This window comes from Pelmatolapia mariae, linkage group LG4, assembly GCF_036321145.2.
Source record: "Pelmatolapia mariae isolate MD_Pm_ZW linkage group LG4, Pm_UMD_F_2, whole genome shotgun sequence".
NCBI lineage: Eukaryota > Metazoa > Chordata > Actinopteri > Cichliformes > Cichlidae > Pelmatolapia > Pelmatolapia mariae.
The window spans coordinates 36,105,217-36,125,901 of NC_086230.1; the positions used below are offsets into that span (position 1 = coordinate 36,105,217).

The following is a 20,685-nucleotide window of genomic DNA, read 5'->3' on the forward strand; positions in this document are numbered from 1 at the left end:
TTACATGTATCACATTTTTTAAAGCATAACGTAGGGAGCAAAGTGTTCACAAAAACAGTTTTATGATTACTTTTTCTACAGTGCTTGCATGCCTCTTGCAAAACTATGTACTTTTCACCATAAGACACAATAACTCACGAATATCTAAGACCAGCCATGAAATGTCCGTTGCTTCATTACAATCATTTGTTCCCCCTGCTGCCCTCAGATCCAGTCTTCTGTACTGGGGGGGGATAAAAACTGCTTTTTTGGTGGTTCATAAAAAATATCGTCAAAAAACGATGTTAGTGAGGGGACCAGAAACACTGGGTTGCAGAGCAGTTGGTAAGGACTTGTATATTTCTGGAGAGTCTGCAAAAGTTGTCTTGCTCGTGCTCCTGATTGGATATGTGGAGCTCGGCTCTGATATCTCACTGGTGGCAGCTAAAGGTAGGCACGCCTTGGAGGCGGAGTTGGTCTCGGGCGCGATCTTTCAAACGAGCCTCACGGCATTTCAGGCAACCTCAGGCCGGAAACAACATCCGGTCACTCGGGGTCAAAATCCACGCAGAGCTGGTGTTTCGCAGGGATCAGGTTAACACATCTGGCTTAAATCAGAGTCTAAAAATATAAAGAAAAACAAAAAGAGTTTTAAAACACGCAAACTAGCAAAATATCAAAGGAGCATAACATGATACCTGATGAGGAAATGATAGGTGATGCAGAGATGTAATGTATAAGCTTTCACGGGAGTTAAACTCGAGCTTATAAATATTTTTAAAGTGTATTGTACGTGGGATAGGCTCCAGCACCCAGCGCGAGCCTGAAAAAGGATAAGTGGAAGCGAATGGATGGATGGTGTATTGTACGTGTTACAAACCATTGTTATATATTTTTTCTTAAATGAAAGGATTGAGAGAATGGTCAAAAGGAAAATGCAAAAATGTAGTTAGACAGGAAGATTAACACTTACCGATTGATATGCACATAGGGAAAGCAACGGAAGTTGTTGATGATCCCTGGTTCGCAGTTGTTGCGAGCTCATTTCCCGCAGGCTCTTCTGCACTTCGGGCGTCGCGATGAGGCTCAAAAACACCCCAGTCAGAGGAAGTAAAGGCGATCTGCGGTGTTAGCGGGCCAAAACTTCCACCTGCTTTTAGTTGATAGAAATAGATTTCGCTCTCTGTGAGGTTGAAGGCATAACCCCAAAATCCGCCGGAGCTGTGACGAATTCTGTCCTACATTGGGTTAGCGGGTGCTGGCTGAACCCTATCCGTGTGAGTTGCGCTGGAGCCGCGCAAGCGCAGTAGCTGGTTACAGGGGTCTGAGCGAGCAGCGTCAGGTTGGCAGGTCTGGCGTCCATGTTGTTTTAAGAAAAAGAGAGAAAAGTCTTTTCTTTTTTTTTGCTTTTCTGGGAGAAAAAGAAGAGTTACATTTAGGCCTAAATGTTAAATTATTTAACCTGAGTGAGAGGCAGCTGTCCATGCTTCTGAAGTCAGATGGCTTGTGAGAGACCGAAGCAAGTCTTAACCTCAGGGGGATCACAAAAATCAAAGCTGAGTGCGATTGGCTAACCGGGGTGCGAGTGAGAGCCAGCCAGTGAACCTATCGTTGAGAAGGTAAATCCAAGCTGAGCGCTATTGGCTAACCGGGGTGCGAGTGGAGCCGCCCCTTTGTTATGTGATTGGCAGCGGGGCAGTTAGGCACACCTGGGAGGCGGAGTTGGTCTGCGGCGCAAATTTTGAAACTAGGCAATGGAGCATTCGCTTGCTGAGCCAGGGAACGAACAAGTAGGAAAAATTGTGCGCTGAGCGCGGTTCGGTGCGAGTAAGAGCTAGGACTTAGACTCTGCGTGGAATTTGAGACGGAGCTAGTAGAGGGCTGATTTGAAGAAAAAAAGACTAAGGATTTTTCAGGATTTCCCCTGTTATCGAATATAAGGTTTTGGGTATACGGGGGTGGGTTCCCTAAAAGTTATTCTAGGGGTTTTGGAGAAAGAAGGAGGGTTTTTTCAGGAGGTTTCCTGCTTATTTTGCCTAATGATCGGGGGGGAGCCGCGGGGCGCTGAATTTGAGAAAAAAGACTAAGGATTTTGTTTCAGGTGTTTTTTGGAGAAAAGAGTTTTTTCAGAAAGTTTTTTATGTTGGGAGCAGCGGTGCGTTTATGCTCGGGGTTGGAGCAACGGGGATTGCGAGAGTTTTTTGCGATTCTGACTTTGATTTTAAATCTCCTTGTTCGGATTAAACAAATGCATATAAATTGAAATAAAGTTTTCCCCCAAGGCATGCACCCTGTATGTCTAGCCATACTGAACGTTACAAAGCACAAGTTTAACTAAGCACATTTATACTGGTTTAACATGTTTTCACACACACAAAAGCACGGTCCCCCGGAGACATAGGCACGATGCCGAGAGAGGCGCGCGCACGGGCGCGCCTAGACACACAGGCCGCTCACGCGCTGACCCACCAGCAGAGGGCGTTTTTTAAGCATAAAAAAGTAAAAACTTTTTTTAATAGCTTAAAAATAAAAGAATACTATTTGATATAAAAAAATCTTTCTAAATAATCAATTAGTTCTTTTTAGGGGGAAGAAAAGCAATGAGCTATGAACTAGCATATTTTGGATGAATATCATAATTTTTATGAAAATCATATTTTTTATGAATATCATATTTTTATGAATATCATATTTTTATTACTTCCTTTATTACTTTATTACTTCCTTTACTTCCTGAGCTCATGAATATTTTATTGGGGGGCCATAAATCACTCAGTTTGACATAAGGGGTATAATATCACTCTCTCTTGGATCGAATCGATTCGGGACCTTGTGAATCGGAATGGAATCGATTCTAGAAATCAGTGACGATACCCAGTCCTACCATAGATCATCGTGATGGTGTTTATTATGTTGCTCTTTTTTTTCCTCCTGCTTGTTTTCTCTTTTTTCTTTCTCAACAGGTGATCCAGGTGATTGATGTGTATTTTTTGTCTGTTTGTTTTGTTGGTTTTTGTTTTTTGTCCTTTATCCCCGTCCTTCTTCTCAGCTGTTTTTCTTTCCCTCTTTCTTTCCCTCGGTCAAGTCTGTCCCGTATTTAACAAGTGAAAATAAAATAAAATAAACAATAAAAGGTGAATCAAATAGACCATTATGGCAAGGCTGGGATGGTCGATTTGGTAAAGTAAATCCGTTGGGCATCTTTCTTCGCCTTTAGACAATAATTCTGATGGCAAAAGAGCCAAACGGGACAGGCAAAAAAAAAAAAAAAGAGAAAAGGATCCTGGTGTTATTTGTCTCTCAGAAACAGTTCATAACTTCCCTTCAACTCATTCATGTCACCTAAAAGGTAAACCTGTTTCTCCATCACCTGTTCAGCTCTGATGATTCAGTAAGGACATCTCCTGGTTTCATCTTCATGTTTCCCTCTCACCACATATCCAAACCGACATCATGACCAGCAGCTTTACAGCTGTGGCTCCAGCAAACATCAGCTGATACTAGAAAGTAATATTAAATAAATTCTAACAACAGCTGATCAAGCTTAAACGTGCTGCTGTTGTTTAGCGCGGCATCCGCTGGTTTCCTCTTTCTGGCGCAAAGTGGGCGATAAACAAACAAGAGAGACGATCAGCTGATCATTGATCAGTTTCATGATTGAAGTAGCAACAGGAGAGGGAGGGGGAGAGAATGAGAGGAGAAGAGGCAGCTGTGCAGCAAAGACACAGAATAACTCCAGCTTTGTGTCTTTTTCATTATAGCTGAAGTTCGGGACAAACTGCGTCTCTTCTCAGCTCAACACGAAACATGTAATATTTTCTCTGAATGCGAGACGATTCCGTCTTTTTATGGGACGGTTGGCAACTCTACTAACTAACCTTATGAATAAAATAAAGTTCACTATCGGTAACATCATAGCACCCACCCAGCTGTATAGAAACCCCGTCATGCTAGCTAGCACGCAGTACGAGTTATTGTAACTGACTGTAAAAAGTCAGCACAACGAAAATAAACTCCACCTAAACTTGGTTTATATCTGACCCAGATAGACTGCAGGTCATAACTTCTTACCTGAAGCTCAGTTCACACTCGGACCGGCGGCCGCCTCGGGTCTCTGCTCCTCCTGCCTCCCCTTTCCCTCATCCACCTGCTGGCCTCTGTGGAAGCTCCGCCATTGCCACCACCAAACAACTGAGTTATTTTTACACATCGGCCAGCATCTGGCCAATCCACCACCTCTCATTGTTCATGGCGTTAGAAAAATAAATAAATAAATAAATAAGTCATCAGCCCACCGGGCAAATGCCCGGTATGCCCAATGGCCAGTCCAGCTATGTTAACCTGCAACCAAATCTGCAGCTCCATACAGCAATGTTACGACTTGGATTATATCTTATAACTCATAACTCTTATGCTAGCTCCCCCCAGTAGCCTACTGTCTGAAATATTCGAGGGTTGCAATAATTCTTTAAGTGTTATTTTTTCCTTGGTATTCTAATTTCACCGAAGTTTACTAAACTCAACAAACTTAATATTACTTACAGGGACATTTATTCTCTCCTCATTTTCTTTCGCCGAAAAATTGTTTTCTGCGGTGCCGTCTTTCTCCTTCCTTTGCTAACGTGATGCTCATAGTGCAGAAGCCGATGCTGCATTCACTTACCCTCGGATATCTCAGCTTCACTGTGAAAACATAATCGTACATTTGATATTTCATTGAATTTTATTATTTTAGCTTCGGGGTGACCACCCCGTTGGACACGCCACTGGTCGGGAGCACGCGCTGGGCTCTCCAAATCACGGACAAACAGTATCCCACATTCTTGATTTTTATTTCACAAACACTTCTTGTAATGACTAACTACTCCTGACATGTTGGAGATGTTAGCTCTTTATACAGTAAAGTTACAGCGGGATAAAAATAATATCAGGCTTATCCTGCCACGATTTGTTCCCTCGGTTCAAATCACAGACTAACAGGATCCCACAGCTGTTTATGTTTTTAAACCCATTTTGCACAGAGAGACATTTTTGAAAAATGTATTGATAGCAAAGTTGAATATTATTACACAGGAAAAAACAACTACACGTAAAATAATCACACTGTGACGCCTCTGCCTTTCTAAATGGAGGGACAGTAACTGCGTCTGTATATGTAAGTGTGTAAAACCTGCAGACAGTCAGATTAACAGTATTTTGTCTCTACCTGCTATTCTGCCATTCATCTCATGTAAACAATAACGTGGCGCACAGCGTGACGTGAAAAAAGGCACATACCTTTGACGTTGCGCGACGAACTTTGTATTCCTCGTCCACACGGCAAAAAAGGAGTTTAAAAAAATCTCCGTTTTCGGTGATTCGAAACGCCGTTTACGTGTGGACGAAACAGCTGCGCTTTCAAAAATACCCGTGTAGGTGCGGACGCAGCGTAAAAGAGTTAGTAGTTTATTTTATTACTACCCGTCATTTATTGCTGTTTACTTGCTTAATTATTTACTAAATGTTTGAGGTGTGAAATAAACCGCAATGGAGCAAAATATGGGTGTGTGTGGTTGGAGGATGTGCTTGTGAGTGCGTGTGCGTGTGCGCGCGCGGGGGGAGGGCGCGAATATTTTTCTTGCAAAATAAAGGGGGGTCCAGCAGTGGGAACCACAAACAAAAAAAAAAGTTTGGGAACCACTGACCTAATATAATCTTTAGATGAGCATATTTACTTATTAAAGACTCAATTTTTTCATTTACTACAAGTTTTAGGTCAATATTCTCCTGTTTGTTATTATAGCCGTAAATGTTTCCCAGTAAGAGGGTCTGATCATTAAAACAATAACCAGCAAAATAAAATGTCCTGCGGATCAGTTTCTTTTTCTTTTTTTTTCCCCTGTCCCGTTTGGATCTTTAGCCATCAGAATTGTTGTCTTAAGGCCAAGAGAGATGCCAAGCGGATTTACTTTACCAAGTGGATCATCATGGCCTTGCCATATTGGTCCATTTGATTGACCTTTATTATAATTATGTATTTATTTTATTTTCGGTTGTTACAGTTGGGACAGACATGACTGGGGGATAGGACAGGGAGAAAGAATGAAAGAAAGAGGGGGAGAAAGAAAAATAGAGGGGAGAAGAGATGGTGAGAAAGGGGAGAAGAAAGAAAGAGAAAACAAACAAAACACCTGGATCACCTGTATGGAGAAAAAAAAACAGAAGAGAAAACAAACAAACAAAAAACAGCAACATAATAAATACAGCACCATCACAATAAACTAGCTAGCAGTAGATAACAGTAGATACTAAATATTAAATGTTATTGTGCAGCACGCAAGATCGACAGCGCACAATGTGCTTTGAGGTAGCAGCCAAGAAAGGTGTAGTTTGTGTCTGTGAACACCCGTGTGCACACCTGTGTGGATCAGCGCGCTTGTATTCCAAAGGTTTCTCCATGTAACGGTCTGCTAGGGAGTGTGGGGAGCCATAGCCCCATCCCCCAGGGCATGAAGCAGGTATGGAGGAGATCCAGGCCCCAGACATCTAGAGGCCCCAGAGTACGAGGACCCAAGGAGGACCACCAAAGGGGGGGAACCGTGCCACCCTCCTGGGAAGAGCTGAGTAGAGCCCCAAATGAGAGGTCACCCAGCAGCCACAGAGCAGAGGCCAGAGGGGATCAGTTTCTGAAGATATAATTTTCCCATTAAACTTTCAGAATCAGAGTTCCTGCTGAATGGTTTGTGCCACGAGACATTCATAAATCTTCACCCCATTGGCATTTCCAGAAGTTCGCGTCCTTAGGTTCAGAATGGGATTCTTGTAAGAGACAAAAGTCAGTATTCAAACATTTAGCATATAAAAACAAAGCTTTCCTTTTGGTATTGTCCCTTAGTCCTCGAGCATTGAAAGAAATAAAGGATAAAGATGAAATTTTGAAAAGTAAATGAACTTTTTACCCTGAGAAGAGTGTGTAAGCTTCAGAGAGAGCAGAACTACTCTGTAAAAAAGTGCTTCACACAACATTTCAGCAGCAACAGCATACTATAAGTCTGCAGAACATTAGGGAAAAGAGACCTTGAGGCACATCCGCAAACAGGACTGAAAGGGATTTCAGTGAATTTCTTTTCTGTTCACGAAAGCACGGGCTCCCACGAAGTAGGCAGTTTCCCCTCCTTACGTGCTTTCTCCACCTGTGGCCACAGCTGGTTGCGTCTCTCTCGGTCCTCGGGAGACAGATCCTCTTTGAAATGGAGCTTCCTTGTCTTCAGGTAGTCAGATCGCGTCGCCGCCTTCCAGATGATGTCTCGAAAGTGTCTCATGGTAAATTGCAGGATTATGGCGCGGTAGTGGCGCAGAAGAGGACTCACGTCATTGACCGATCCTGTGGACTGAATCAAGTACCTCCGGGAACTTTTCACGGTGGTCAGGATCCATGTTTTGGCAGATTTCAATAACCTTACTGCGTACGTTCTCTCCTTCTTCTTCAGGTAGCCCGTGAAGTCGCAGGTTCCATCTTCGTTTATACCGAGACAACTCCAGCACTTTCTTTTCCAGTGTTTGAATTTTCTCTTCTGTTTTATCCACCCTTACTTCAGTACGAGACACTTTTCCTTTTAGCTCCCTGAGATCTTCTGAGATAAAGTTAATAGTAACCTGCAGGTCGCTAATACTCTTCTCCATGTTAGCTCCTTGCTCTTTGATAGCCATCTTGAGCGTCATAATAATGCTTTCCACCGAGTCAGTTTCCATCACTCTTTTCTTACCAGAAGGTTTTGACGGGGAGGAAACAGGAGTGATAAGAGCTCTCTTATTTGGACCCAGGTTTTCTGCCATCACATGCAGCTAGAGGTGTGCAGCTTAGAGTTCGCTTTGTTGCTTTTAAAGGAGTTTTAAGACAGAGCGAGTTCTGTAGCAGACCGTCCACAGCGCCGCCACCTTCTCTGGACGGGTGCTGGGATTTCAGATGTCCAATTCAGCTTTATTTATACACCAAATCACAACAACACTCACCATAGGGTGCTTCGTACTGTAAGTTAGACCCCACAATCATGTGACCCCCTGTGAGTAAGCACATGGAGACAGTGGGAAGGAAAAACATCCTTTTATCAGGAAGAAACCTCCGACAGGCTCAGGGAGGGTCGTCCACCTGTGAGCTGCTGAAGCGAGTGAAGGACAGCAGCGTAGTTTCAGGGTTAGTGCCATGAACTCTAAAGCCAAGCAAGCACAATGAAGATGCAGATTTATGTTCAGTGAACTTATACGACACGATAGGAGGGAAGTGTCCAGCAGGTGGCGCTCTAACAACAGCTTTATGAGCACTGTGATTGTTGATAAGAGCCGACAGCCTGAGCCACCTCCACGAGCTCTCTGTGAGAGGCAGCAGGACGTTATCAGCTTCCTCTCTGGGCTGCAGTTACATCTCTTATGCAGGAGCAGGCAATGATCACAGGTGTGTAAATAACTGGACACGAGCGTATCATACAAATCTTATTCTGCGGTGTACTTCCTGTGCTTCATGCTGGGGTGGTTAGCACGAGCCGCTCTGCAGACGTCCTCGTGGAGTCTGCAGGCTCCCACTTCCACTCAGGGCCCAGATTTAAAACTAGCAGCAGGTTGAAGGACGGGTCTGACGCGTAACTTCACTGGTGCCGGTGTGGTGCCAAAAAGTGATTGCTTGTATTTAAACTGCTATAAATAAGTTGTTGGTCTATAATATGTGAAACATACGTCAACTGTTTCCCTCATGAATGATATCAAGTCATCTTGAGCAACAAACAGCATTCCTGTAACAAGGTAGAAGCTGCAATCAGTTTTTGGCAGTGACCTTTATGTATCCTTTATTTATGCAGTTAAAAATTCTTGTTGACTTTAAAAATGTCTCTTTTAAGAGTAATCTGGCCGAGAGGACAGCTGAAATTGCAACAAATGCAAAAATAGTTCTGTAAATATATTTTAAGTGGACAAAAGGGAGCTGATTGATTATAATGTAAGTACAATAGCACAGTTACAAAGATTTTTTAAATTTTATATATAACCCCTTTGTAATACCTGTTCACCAAAGTTTATTTAGCAGCATACGTAACAATATTACACATAAAAAACACGGAAACATTGGAAATCAGGTTTTGGCACAACACTGGACAGGAAGTGTGCAAGCTGACGTCAGAGCAGTGGCAATAACGGCAGAATCAAGCCGAGCAGCCTCGTCGGTGAGCTTCTGCAGCTGTTTCATAACCTTCAAAATCCCCCTGAGTCAGCAGGATCGTTCACCACAGGCCGGGATTTGGGAGGTTTCCACTTCAAAGCAGGTCTGATGGGAAGTTTCCTCCAATCCTGGTGTGAGGAACAACGGGAACATCCATCCAGTTTATTAAACACCTATCCAGGCTCGGTGAGGAGCCGAGCCCATCCTAGCTGCTCCAGGATGAAACTTACAGCTTTACTGAGCTGTGCCAAAGTCTTAAGCCACGCCTCGTTCTTTATATGCTGCAGGAAAAAGGTGCAAACTTACATGAAATGCAGGAAATAAGGCAAAAACAGAGCGTGAGTGATTCTAACGATGAGTGTTTGGTGTGAGGAGCTCTCTGTTCTCCTCTGTGAGGAGCTCCAGGCTTCGTCTGTGTCAGGATGACCTATCACGACGGAGCCTCCACGTCACAGACGGTCACGCTGTTACTGATTCTGCTGCTCAGCTGTTCACCCGCACCCTCAGGACACTTCAGGAATTTAAGCTGAAACTTTAATTTCAGCAGTTCGGTGTTTACGTCATAGTCCTGTGTTATAATGATCAGATCTTTATGATGGTTAAACATAGCCCACGGCCCCTGAACAGGAAGTAATCAGGAAATAAGCGCCATCGCCCAGATTACTGCTGCTGTAAAAGCTGCTGTAACCGGAGCTGACTGAAGGAGTGTGTGTGTGTGTGTGTGTGTGTGTGTGTGTGTGTGTGTGTGTGTGTGTGTGTGTGTGTGTGTGTGTGTGTGTGTGTTGAGAAATCCTGGACTCCTTTTACTCAGCAGGAGATTTTCCAGTTGTATTTCCTGCTCCTGGTTAAATTATGTAAACATTTTTCCCCTCTGGGTTTTTTCCTCTGCATTAAAAATGATTAAAGCTGAGCTCCAGGTGAGCTCCTCCTTCCTGCTCTTCTGTCAAATAAAGCCCCAAAATAAATCTTAAATAAATAAACTCATTAAATGTAAACGTCACACTGAGTTCAGAGTCACACGTAGATCAGAGACCCCGCTGCAGTAAAAGCCTCTAAAAACAACTTACACAAATATTACATTCTTACTTGCAAAACTTTTAAATTCCCATTACTGAAACTTCCAGCACTGATGATGCAATCAGCATGATGTCACGTCGAGTCACCTCCTGAGGCGCCGCCACGCTGTGAGCTCAGAGACGAGCGTACGCACGACCTTCTCACGCGTCATTAAATATGAATTGTGCCTGACAGGAAGTGCTGTCTGATCCATTTCCAGGTCCCAACGCTCACCAAGAGTCCAAACATTCAGCTCCAGTCAAACGATGAGTGCAGCTGTTCTCCAGCTGTTACAGTAAACTTCAGCTCGGTATCTAAAGCTGATCTACATGAAGATCTCTGAGTGAAGGGCAGAGAGGACTCACACACAGCTGTGCTGCAACTCTGGATGGAGTTCACGCTGAGGGTCGCTGATGGGCGGAGACAAACCCCGTCACGTGACAGGAAGAAGATGCTGATGATCAGTCCGTGGCTCAAGGTCGGCCATAAACCCACTGCAGTTTGGATTACTCTCTGAATAATTCCTCAGCTCAACATCCTCGAGTGCTTGTACATAGATTGTTCCACAGGGTTCAGTGCTAGGACCAATTCTGTTTACATTATACATGCTTCCCTTAGGCAGCATCATTAGAAGACATAGCATACATTTTCACTGCTATGCAGATGACACCCAGCTCTATCTGTCCATGAAGCCAGATAACACACACCAATGAGTTAAACTGCAGGAATGTCTTAAAGACATAAAGACCTGGATGGCCGCTAACTTTCTGCTTCTTAATTCAGATCAAACTGAGGTGATTTTACTGCTTTCTTCCATTTGTGCAACATCTCTAAAGTTAGAAATATCCTGTCTCACAGTGACGCTGAAAAACTAGTTCATGCATTTATTACTTCCAGGCTGGACGACTGTAATTCATTATTATCAGGAAGTCCTAAAAACTCGCTGAAAAGCCTTCAGTTAATCCAAAATGCTGCAGCAAGAGTCCTGACAGGGACTAGAAAGAGAGAGCAGGTTTCTCCTGTTTTGGCTTCCCTTCATTGGCTTCCTGTTAAATCCAGGATTCAAAATCCTGCTCCTCACATACAAGGTCTTAAATAATCAGGCCCCATTATCTTAATGACCTTGTAGTACCATATCACCCTATTAGAGCACTTCGCTCTCACACTGCAGACTTACTTGTTGTTCCTAGAGTATTTAAAAGTAGAATGGGAGGCAGAGCCTTCAGTTTTCAGGCCCCTTTTCTGTGGAACCAGCTTCCAGTTTGGATTCAGGAGACAGACACTATCTCTACTTTTAAGATTAGGCTTCAAACTTTCCTTTTTGCTAAAGCATATAGTTAGTGCTGGACCAGGTGACCCTGAATCCTCCCTTAGTTATGCTGCAATAGACGTAGGCTGCCGGGGATTCCCATGATGCATTGAGTTTTTCCTTTCCAGTCACCTTTCTCACTCACTATAGACCTCTTTGTTGAATCATACTTGTTATTAATCTCTGTCTCTCTTCCACAGCATGTCTTTATCCTGTCTTCCTTCTCTCACCCCAACCAATCACAGCAGATGGCCCCGCCCCTCCCTGAGCCTGGTTCTGCTGGAGGTTTCTTCCTGTTAAAAGGGAGTTTTTCCTTCCCACTGTCGCCAAAGTGCTTGCTCATAGGGGGTCATATGATTCCAATCCAATCCAACTTTATTTATATAGCACTTTAAAAAAAAACAAAGTTGACCAAAGTGTTTTCCAATAATAAAACACAGATAGCAGTTAAAAACCATACATTAAGCAGACAAGGTAATAAATATAAATAACAATAAAATAAATTCATAAATGAAAAAGAAGATAAAAATAAATCAGTATATATATTAAATATTAAAACGTGAATAAAATAGACAATAAGATATACAATGAATAAGATTAACAAAATAAAGCTACAAGCTGACTGTGGTACGACTCCTAAAAAGCCTTTGAAAAAAAGTGTGTTTTTAAAAGTGATTTAAAGATTTCAGGTGTTGGGGCCTAATATGGAGGGGCAGTTTATTCCATAATTTGGTCTCGGTGTTTCAGTCTCGACACGGGGACAGCAAGGAGTGACTGGTCAGTTGACCTGAGAGATCTTTGTGGAGTGTATCGGTGTAGAAGGTCTGACAGGTAAGAAGGAGCCAGGCCATTTAAAACTTTAACAGCAAACAATAACATTTTGAAATGAATTCTAAAATGGAGAAACACCCAGTGTACGGAGGCAAGAACAGGGGTAATGTGCTCACGTTTGCGTGTCCCTGTCAGCAGGCGAGCAGCAGCATTCTGGACCATTTGCAAGCGTGATAGTGAGGCCTGATCAATACCAACATAAAGTGCATTACAATAATCAAGGCGAGAGGTCACAGATGCATGTAAAAGGTTTGACTTTAGAGAGCTGCCTCAGCTGAAAAAAGCTTTTTCTCACCACTGTATTTACCTATTTGTCCATTTTAAGAGCTGCGTCAATTTTTACAATTGGTTTGACACAGAGAGTGAGAGGACCCAAGTCAGATGGTGGGACACTCGGCCCAAATATAATGACCTCTGTCTTCTTTTCATTAAAATGTAAAAACTTGAGAGCCAGCCATGCTCTGATATCCTTGAGACATTCTAAAATAGGCCTGAGGGGCTCATTGTGTTTCAGATAAATTTGACAGTCAACCGCACAAAAATGAAATGAGACTTTATGCTTTTTAATAATATGGCCAAGGGGAAGTAAATATATGCTAAAAAGAAGGGGCCCAAGGATGGATCCTTGAGGTACACCACATGGGAGGGGGGCGGAAGATGGGGGGCCGATCGGGAGTGATTGTTGGGTTTTTCTCTGTATGTGTTATTGTAGGGTCTATCTTACAATATAAAGCGCCTTGAGCCGACTGTTGTTGTGATTTTGTGCTGTATAAATAAAAATGAATTGTTAAACTCCAGCATCTGTGTGAACTTTAAGCTGGTTCATGAGGGTCAAAGGTCGAACGCATTCTGAAAAGTTGGAAAGAGCTGAAATCTGACTGTATGTGTGTGTCTGTGTGTGTCTGTGTGTGCGTTGCTGTAAAAGAACAACCGTCACTTCCTCTCGTGCCGTCGTGCTTCTGCTTTTTAAGAAATCCTGGACAGAGGAGATTGGTCACCGCCTGCAGGGCAGAAGTTTGTGGACGTCTCAGAGCGTCAACTCACAGAGAGGAGAAAGACTGTAAACAACGTGGGCTGCTGGGAGAGGAGAAAACACACAAACATGATTTTTATTTCCAAATAAACAAATGAGTGAATATCTAAAAGGGCGTAGCTGAAATGAGTCCTGTCCTGTTTGTCAGTGTCTGCTGTGCACACAGGGCTGAGCAGCCCACCCGAACCACTGCACACCAGTGGCACTGGTCTGGCATCGAGGGCGCGGACACAGCAGTGATGAGACGGGGGGGCTGTTTCCTGGTTCCAGGTTGGCAGAGTCTTTGTAAACACGCTGTTCAGATATGTTGACATGAACATTCGCACAGGCACAGAGAGTCACATGATCACATGATCTGCTGCACGCACGCTGCAGGATTTCAGGAATGAGAGGAAGAAGAGGCGATGACAGAGCCAGGCCGGCGTGGCTATCGAGCTGTAACCAGCACAGAGCTGGTCCTGAGGATCAGCATCGATCACCGAGGCTTCGTTCTGTTCGCACGGCCGGGTCTGCCCAGGAACAGCACGTCCTTCTGCTTCCTGCGCTCTGAGACAAACAGCAGCACGGATATTTCTGAACACTGAGCGTCACGTCCAGCTTCCTCTCGTGGCGGGGCTGCTGCGACGTCATTGGTCAGAGATTCTCCCGGGATCGTTATGTTAAACATAACAAACCGTAAATCGGAGCCGGCCTTTCCTCCCTGTGGGTCTGAAGGAAAAGCAGCCAATCGGGAGCGAGTTACTCCGAGGCCCGACAGTGTGGCTTAACCAGGTTAACCGGCTGCAGGTGAGCCTCAGGTCACCTGTTACACCTGAGAGCTGCTCATCGATCATCGTCAGCTTCTCCTCTGTGTGAACACAAACATTAAAGCAGCAAACACACACCTGCTCACTGCCAGTACTGAGCACGCAACAACATGACTCATGCTTACCTGTACACATGTACACCTACATGCAGGTATTACCATGGAAACAGAGCTGTTTGAAAGCAGTGTCTCACAGTCTCAGTAAGCACAAGTCATCAGGCGGAGGTGGCAAAAGTACCGACTTTGTGTACTGAAGTAGACATACAGACACCTGGGTTAAAATACTCCAGTAAAACTTTAAGTACTGAAGCAACTTTTTACTCAAGTAAAAGTGACAAAGTACCAGCTCTGAAATGTACTCACAGTAAGAAAGTAAAAGCAGCTCCCTGAAGGACAATTCTACTGAGCATGTTTGTACAAAGGAAACTGAACCTGGTGCTGCAGTAATATAATCATCAAAGAATCTGAGTACAGGAGAATAGTAATATTATTCAAATCTACCTTCTCATTGTAAGGACTGTACTCAGCTTGAACCTGTTCTGCAGCACACCTGCAGGGACGCAGAAATAAACGTTCTGTCAGCACACGGCAGAGGGCGACCTGACCTCCACACCTGAACAGGAGCGTGAGTCTGAGCTCAGCAGGTGGAGGAACACTGAGATGTGTGGAGTGTCTCAGTGTGGGGAAGACATCAGCTGACCTGCTGCTCTTTGTGGATTGCACACCTGGATTCATCCAGATGTCAGCAGATGTTTCACAGCTGATGTCCATCCTCTACACTGATACTACTCTGTTTATGTTAGACAGCCACTGTGCAGCAGTCACACTGTTCATCACAGGGCAGCAGACTCACCTGTTCATCACAGGGCAGCAGACTCACCTGTTCATCACAGGGCAGCAAACTCACCTGTTCATCACAGGGCAGCGGACTCACCTGTTCATCCTGCACTAACCTGCAGCCTTTAAATAACAGTCAGTCTGCAGGTTTCATCAGTCTGACCAAAACTGACTGAACCAGCAGCAGAAGATCAAACTACGCTTCATGTTTGATAAACGTACCAAAGAGCAGAGTTCTCTTTTTCTCTCCTCCACTCCTTATTGTGTCGTACATGTCATTGTTTTTCTTTATGCCACCTGTTCTGACCGCTCTCCCTGATGTGGCGTCTGTGTAATGTATGTACGGGCAGAAGAGGTCCTATTTCTCTACAGGCAGCTCTGGCTGTTACTTGCTGCACAGCTCTCTCTCTCTCTCAGAGACCAGTTTACCATCAAATCTCTGTTTTCTGCATTATTCTCTGCTGCTGTGTTCAGTGCTGTCGGCCTCTGACAGCAAAGCCTCATCTCTGCTGTTCACACTGAACAGACTGAATTTTAAGCTTATCTGCTTTAAAAAGCCTTCATGTGTTTCTGTTTTAGCCTCAGTTACTTTGACACAAAGGCCTCTGCTGTGATGCTCACACCTCTGATCAAGTCTCACAGTGTCAGCTTTGTTTTACACACAGATAGAAAATATGGAGATGAACTGATAAATGATCAGAATTAGAATATTTCTGACTGACTGAGTCAAACTGAATCGATTACAGACATCAGTGAGGATACCCAGCCCTGACACACACGCGCGCGCGCACGCACACACACACACACACACACACACACACACACACACACACACACACACACACTGGTTTTAGTTCAGTGTGAGTTCACACAGCTTGGTTAGTTTTGGTGACCTGTAATAACCTTGGACAAGAAGTCAGCAGCTCGGTGAGGGGAGGAGTCAAAAACACACGTGGACCCTCAGTACCTGAAACATTTGTGAAACATGAGTGAGTGACAGGTGCGAGCGGACAGCAGGTAACACCGACGCGATGATTCAGGTGGAAACATCGTCACGTGGGCAGAAGGTGGGTTCAGGAAGTGTTACCTGTGAATAATCCTGAAACTGATCCCGGAGTAGCGGGAACTTCTGTGCTCACATCCAAACTTCCCGCATTGACTCACGCTCTGTGAGGTCAGAGCGCGAGCCCCGCTGTGTCTGTGACGCAGCAGCACCGAATAAGTTCCGTCAGCTGTGACGGAATGACCGGAAAACCCCGCGCGGAAGCATAAAAATGAGAAAGCGGCTGGAATGAAGGTTCAGAGAGAGTCCGAGCAGCTGCACGGCGGACACGCACCGACACACGGACACCCACGGACCCGTAGACATGAACGCGTTCACAGGTAAGAGCATGCACCGTGAGGCAGGAAGGGCTGCTAAAATCTGCAGAAATACGCACGGAGTTTGGTGGAAGAGTCGGGCCACTTTTAAAAAGTGAGCTGCAGAGCCTCACCTGAGCCGGACTCACCTGAGACTCACCTGAGGTTCAGGTGAGTCCGGCTCAGGTGAGCTGACGGGGGCCTGTATGGAGGGTCATTAGTGCCAAACAAGTTAGGAGCTGGAGGAAGCGCAGTCCTGAGAATCACACCTGCAGACACTGTATGTGTTTGCGCACAGGTGTGCACAGGTGTGATCTGGGTGTCACGGTGGATCACAGGACTGCTTTAAATATTGGGACAGCTCGCAAACTGTGTCATGCAGCTGAGACACGGGAACCAGCTGAGGGTGAGACGGGGTTCGTTTATGTGAGTGACAGTATGCAGAAACAAATGAGTAAGCGTCATAGTTCTGACTGTCAGCAGCTTTTTAAGATTTTAATGATTAATTAGCTCTTAATGAATAATTAATGATTAATTAATGCTTTATTAACATCGTCACATCTGATTGGACCACAGTTTTTTTCTTTCTGTTCTTGGTATCAGAGGTTATCTTGTGGTGCTGTCGGCTCTCCTCAGGGGTCACTCTCTTTGTTTTCCAGTTGTTGCCCTGCTGCACTGCTTCCTGTTAGCAGCGCTGGTCCAATCGGCTCCCGTCAGCTCGCCGTCCAACCCATCGCAGACGTTCAAAGAGGTGGTTGAGCGAGTGATGAGGCTGGTGGAGAAAATCCGGAAAGATGTCCGCTCCGTGCACGGCAGCATCATCAACATCGACGTACGCACACGCCCGTCCGTATCACGGCGCAGCCGGCCCACCGTGTGCTGTCACGCTTTGCAGAAGCTGCAGTAAGCTGCAGTGCCAGCAGGGGGCGATATTTTATTACTAGCCAACATTGTCAAAGGAGTTTGCGAAGAAAAGCGTCTGGACTTCTTTAAGTTGCTTGAAGACGTTTCACCTCTCATCCGAGAAGCTTCTTCAGTTCTAAGGTCAAATGGCCGAGAGTCCCAGATTTAAACCCAGTGGGAGTTTCCCCCCAAAGAGGGACAAAGGACCCCCTGGTGATCCTCTAATCACATGAACCAAGGTGTGAAAGCGGGTGTGGGACCTAATCAGCCAGGGTTTCGGGTGAGCTCATTGTGAAACCTGGCCCCACCTTGTCATGTGAATTCCTGAGGTCAGATGGCCCAGGATGTGAGTGGGCGTTAAGGCGTCTGGGGAGGGAACTCAAAACTGGGTTATAGATGGCAGACAGTTGGTGTCGTAAACCACCGCCTCTGTTCAAAGATGGTCGCTCACAGTGGACATAGATGGCCTCTTTCACTCCTCTTTCAAACCATCTGTCCTCTCTGTCCAAAATGTGAACGTTGGCATCCTCGAAAGAGTGACCTTTGACCTTAAGATGCAGATGGACTGCTGAGTCTTGTCCTGTGGAGGTGGCTCTTCTATGTTGTGCCATGCGCTTGTGAAGTGGCTGTTTGGTCTCTCCAATGTAGAGGTCTGGGCATTCCTCGCTGCACTGTACAGCATACACCACGTTGTTAAGTCTGTGTTTTGGAGTTTTGTCTTTCGGGTGAACCAGTTTCTGTCTGAGTGTGTTGCTGGGTCTGAAGTACACTGGGATGTCGTGCTTGGAGAAAACTCTCCTGAGTTTCTCTGATACACCGGCTACATAGGGGATGACAACGTTGTTGCGTCTGTCTTTCATATCCTCCCTCGCTGGTGTCTGATCTTCTTTTCTGTGCCTCTTTGCTGACTTTATGAACGCCCAGTTAGGATAACCGCATGTTTTGAGTTATCCTAACTGGGCGTTCACATTTTGGACAGAGAGGACAGATGGTTTGAAAGAGGAGTGAAAGAGGCCATCTATGTCCACTGTGAGCGACCATCTTTGAACAGAGGCGGTGGTTTACGACACCAACTGTCTGCCATCTATAATCCAGTTTTGAGTTCCCTCCCCAGACGCCTTAATGCCCACTCACATCCTGGGCCATCTGACCTCAGGAATTCACATGACAAGGTGGGGCCAGGTTTCACAATGAGCACACCCGAAACCCTGGCTGATTAGGTCCCACACCCGCTTTCACACCTTGGCTCATGTGATTAGAGGATCACCAGGGGGTCCTTTGTCCCTCTTTGGGGGGAAACTCCCACTGGGTTTAAATCTGGGACTCTCGGCCATTTGACCTTAGAACTGAAGAAGCTTCTCGGATGAGAGGTGAAACGTCTTCAAGCAACTTAAAGAAGTCCAGACGCTTTTCTTCGCAAACTCCTTTGACTACGATGACCTGGATGACTGAGAACCTTCACAGACACTAGCCAACATTGTTAACAAATTTACATGGAAGTAGTGTTAGCCATCAATCCTGGAATAGAAGGAATCTGGAACGTACGTCATAGCTTCCTTGGTCACTAGCGGCTCCCCCACCCCACCCCCCGGTGGTGCTGCAGCTTACTGCAGCTTCTGCATGCTTGTCCACTTCAGGTTTGTGAAGCGTGACAGCACACGATGGGCAGGTGTGTCTTTTAAACGGTTTGCCGTGGTACTGGGTTCAACTTGCTGCTCCTTCTTCTTCTTCTCGAGCTAATAGATGTTTACTGTCCTCCTCAGGGTTTGACCCTCGACCCCTCCAGTCAGACCGGAGAGCTGGAGATGAAGAGGATAAACCTGGGAATCCCTGATCCCCCCGTCCTCAAAGAGCTGTCCGAACAGTTCACAGCGGTCAGTCTCCAGCTCGGGTGGTGCTGTGGGTGGTGTTGGGAAGTTCTTTGGTTCCTTTGGGCTCATTAAAGGGTTCAGTTTGTCCTTGAATGCAATCGGGAGGGTTTAGTGATGTCATAGAGGGCTCTGGGGGTGCATGTGCTTTGGTCATGGGGAAGGTTCAGTTTTTTGGTTCCTTCACTGCCCGTTAAAGAATTAGTGAATCGGCCCAGGTGTTTGTGTAGTGGTCGAGTCTGTTCCGGTGATGTAATGTGATGCGTTTGTGTTTCCCTGCAGGACATGTGTGTGAGCCGTATGCTGGCGGGCGGCCGGCTGTACCAGGGGCTGCTGGTAGATTTGTCTCGCAGACTGGGGGGACTGGAGGCCCTGAGTGCCGAACTGAGAGACCTGGTGACCCACATCAACCAGGTGACACACACACACCGGCCGAGAGCATGCACTTCCTGTTGTCTGCAGTTGAAACCCTTCATAGTGGAACGTGTCCACTGTCTCGCCACCCTATGACATCACTTCCTCAGAGCTCGTGCTTCTTTTGAAACAGGAAGTTCTCGGCTTTATTCAAGTTGTTGGGTCTTTGCTGTGTGTTTCAGATGAAGGACGCGGCTCAGCTGAGCAGCGACTCTTCAGATCAGAGCAGCCTGGACTTGACTTTGAATCTCCATGGCAACTACGATGTCCAGGTGGCGGCCCACCTGACTCTGTACCAGCTGCTCGAGTTCTGTCACGACCTGATCCGCAGCCTCAGAAACTTGGCCGAAACACAGATGGCTCGTGGGACACGCTAAGCCCCGCCTACTGCAGGATCAGAGCTGCTAGCACGATTCAGGGGAGAAACTTTATCGATCGTGGAGTTGTTGACACTGTTTGTCTCATCATCATCACCTCTTGACGAGCGCCCGCCACCGTGATGCAGCGGGACTAAAGACTGATAGATGTCACACAGGAAGTTTATCCCTCGTCTTCAGCAGCTGCAGGATCAGCCAACGACGTTTTATTGTGAAGGCGGCCTGTCAGAGCTCCGTTTCCTGCTTTGTGTGTCGCAGCACGTCGAGGCGCTCTACGGGATCAGCTGGGAGCACAGAGCAGGAATGTGATGAATGTGTGCCCGATCATTCTGGTGCAGAAGAAGAAGAAAAAGGAGCCGGCTGCAGGTCCGAACCTGCCTCTGCTTCACGCCCGAGGTTATTCTCACGCTTCTCTGCAGCTTTTCTACCTGCAGACGCTGGAGAAGGAAAAAACAGCTTCATCATCTGAACCGGAACTCCACAGCCGATCGACTTCTGTCCCGTTTCAGTTTGGATCAGCTTCAGTGAAACATCTGGAGCCTTCACCACAAACATTTTTTTTACTTTTCACTGTACAGAAAACAACTGAATCAAGTTTGAAAACGTGTCTTAAAGAGGTCACTTCCTGCTGTTCTTACTTTAGAATAAAAGCTCCTTCAGTTGAACCTGATGGTACAGCTTTTATTTTGAAGCCGCAGCAGGAAATGGCCTCATCCTGGCAACAGAA

The 20,685-nt window shown here is 45.7% G+C and overlaps 1 protein-coding gene across 1 annotated transcript; it reads left to right on the plus strand.

Moving 5' to 3' along the window:
- The first annotated feature begins 16,366 nt into the window (after positions 1 to 16,366).
- LOC134625657 (uncharacterized) lies at positions 16,367 to 19,958 on the plus strand. Its single transcript, XM_063470913.1, has 5 exons — positions 16,367 to 16,420; positions 17,056 to 17,228; positions 19,063 to 19,173; positions 19,450 to 19,581; positions 19,764 to 19,958. Exons 1-5 carry the CDS (start codon positions 16,405 to 16,407, stop codon positions 19,956 to 19,958), a joined length of 627 nt encoding a protein of 208 aa, XP_063326983.1. The 5' UTR covers positions 16,367 to 16,404.
- The last annotated feature ends 727 nt before the right edge of the window (positions 19,959 to 20,685 follow it).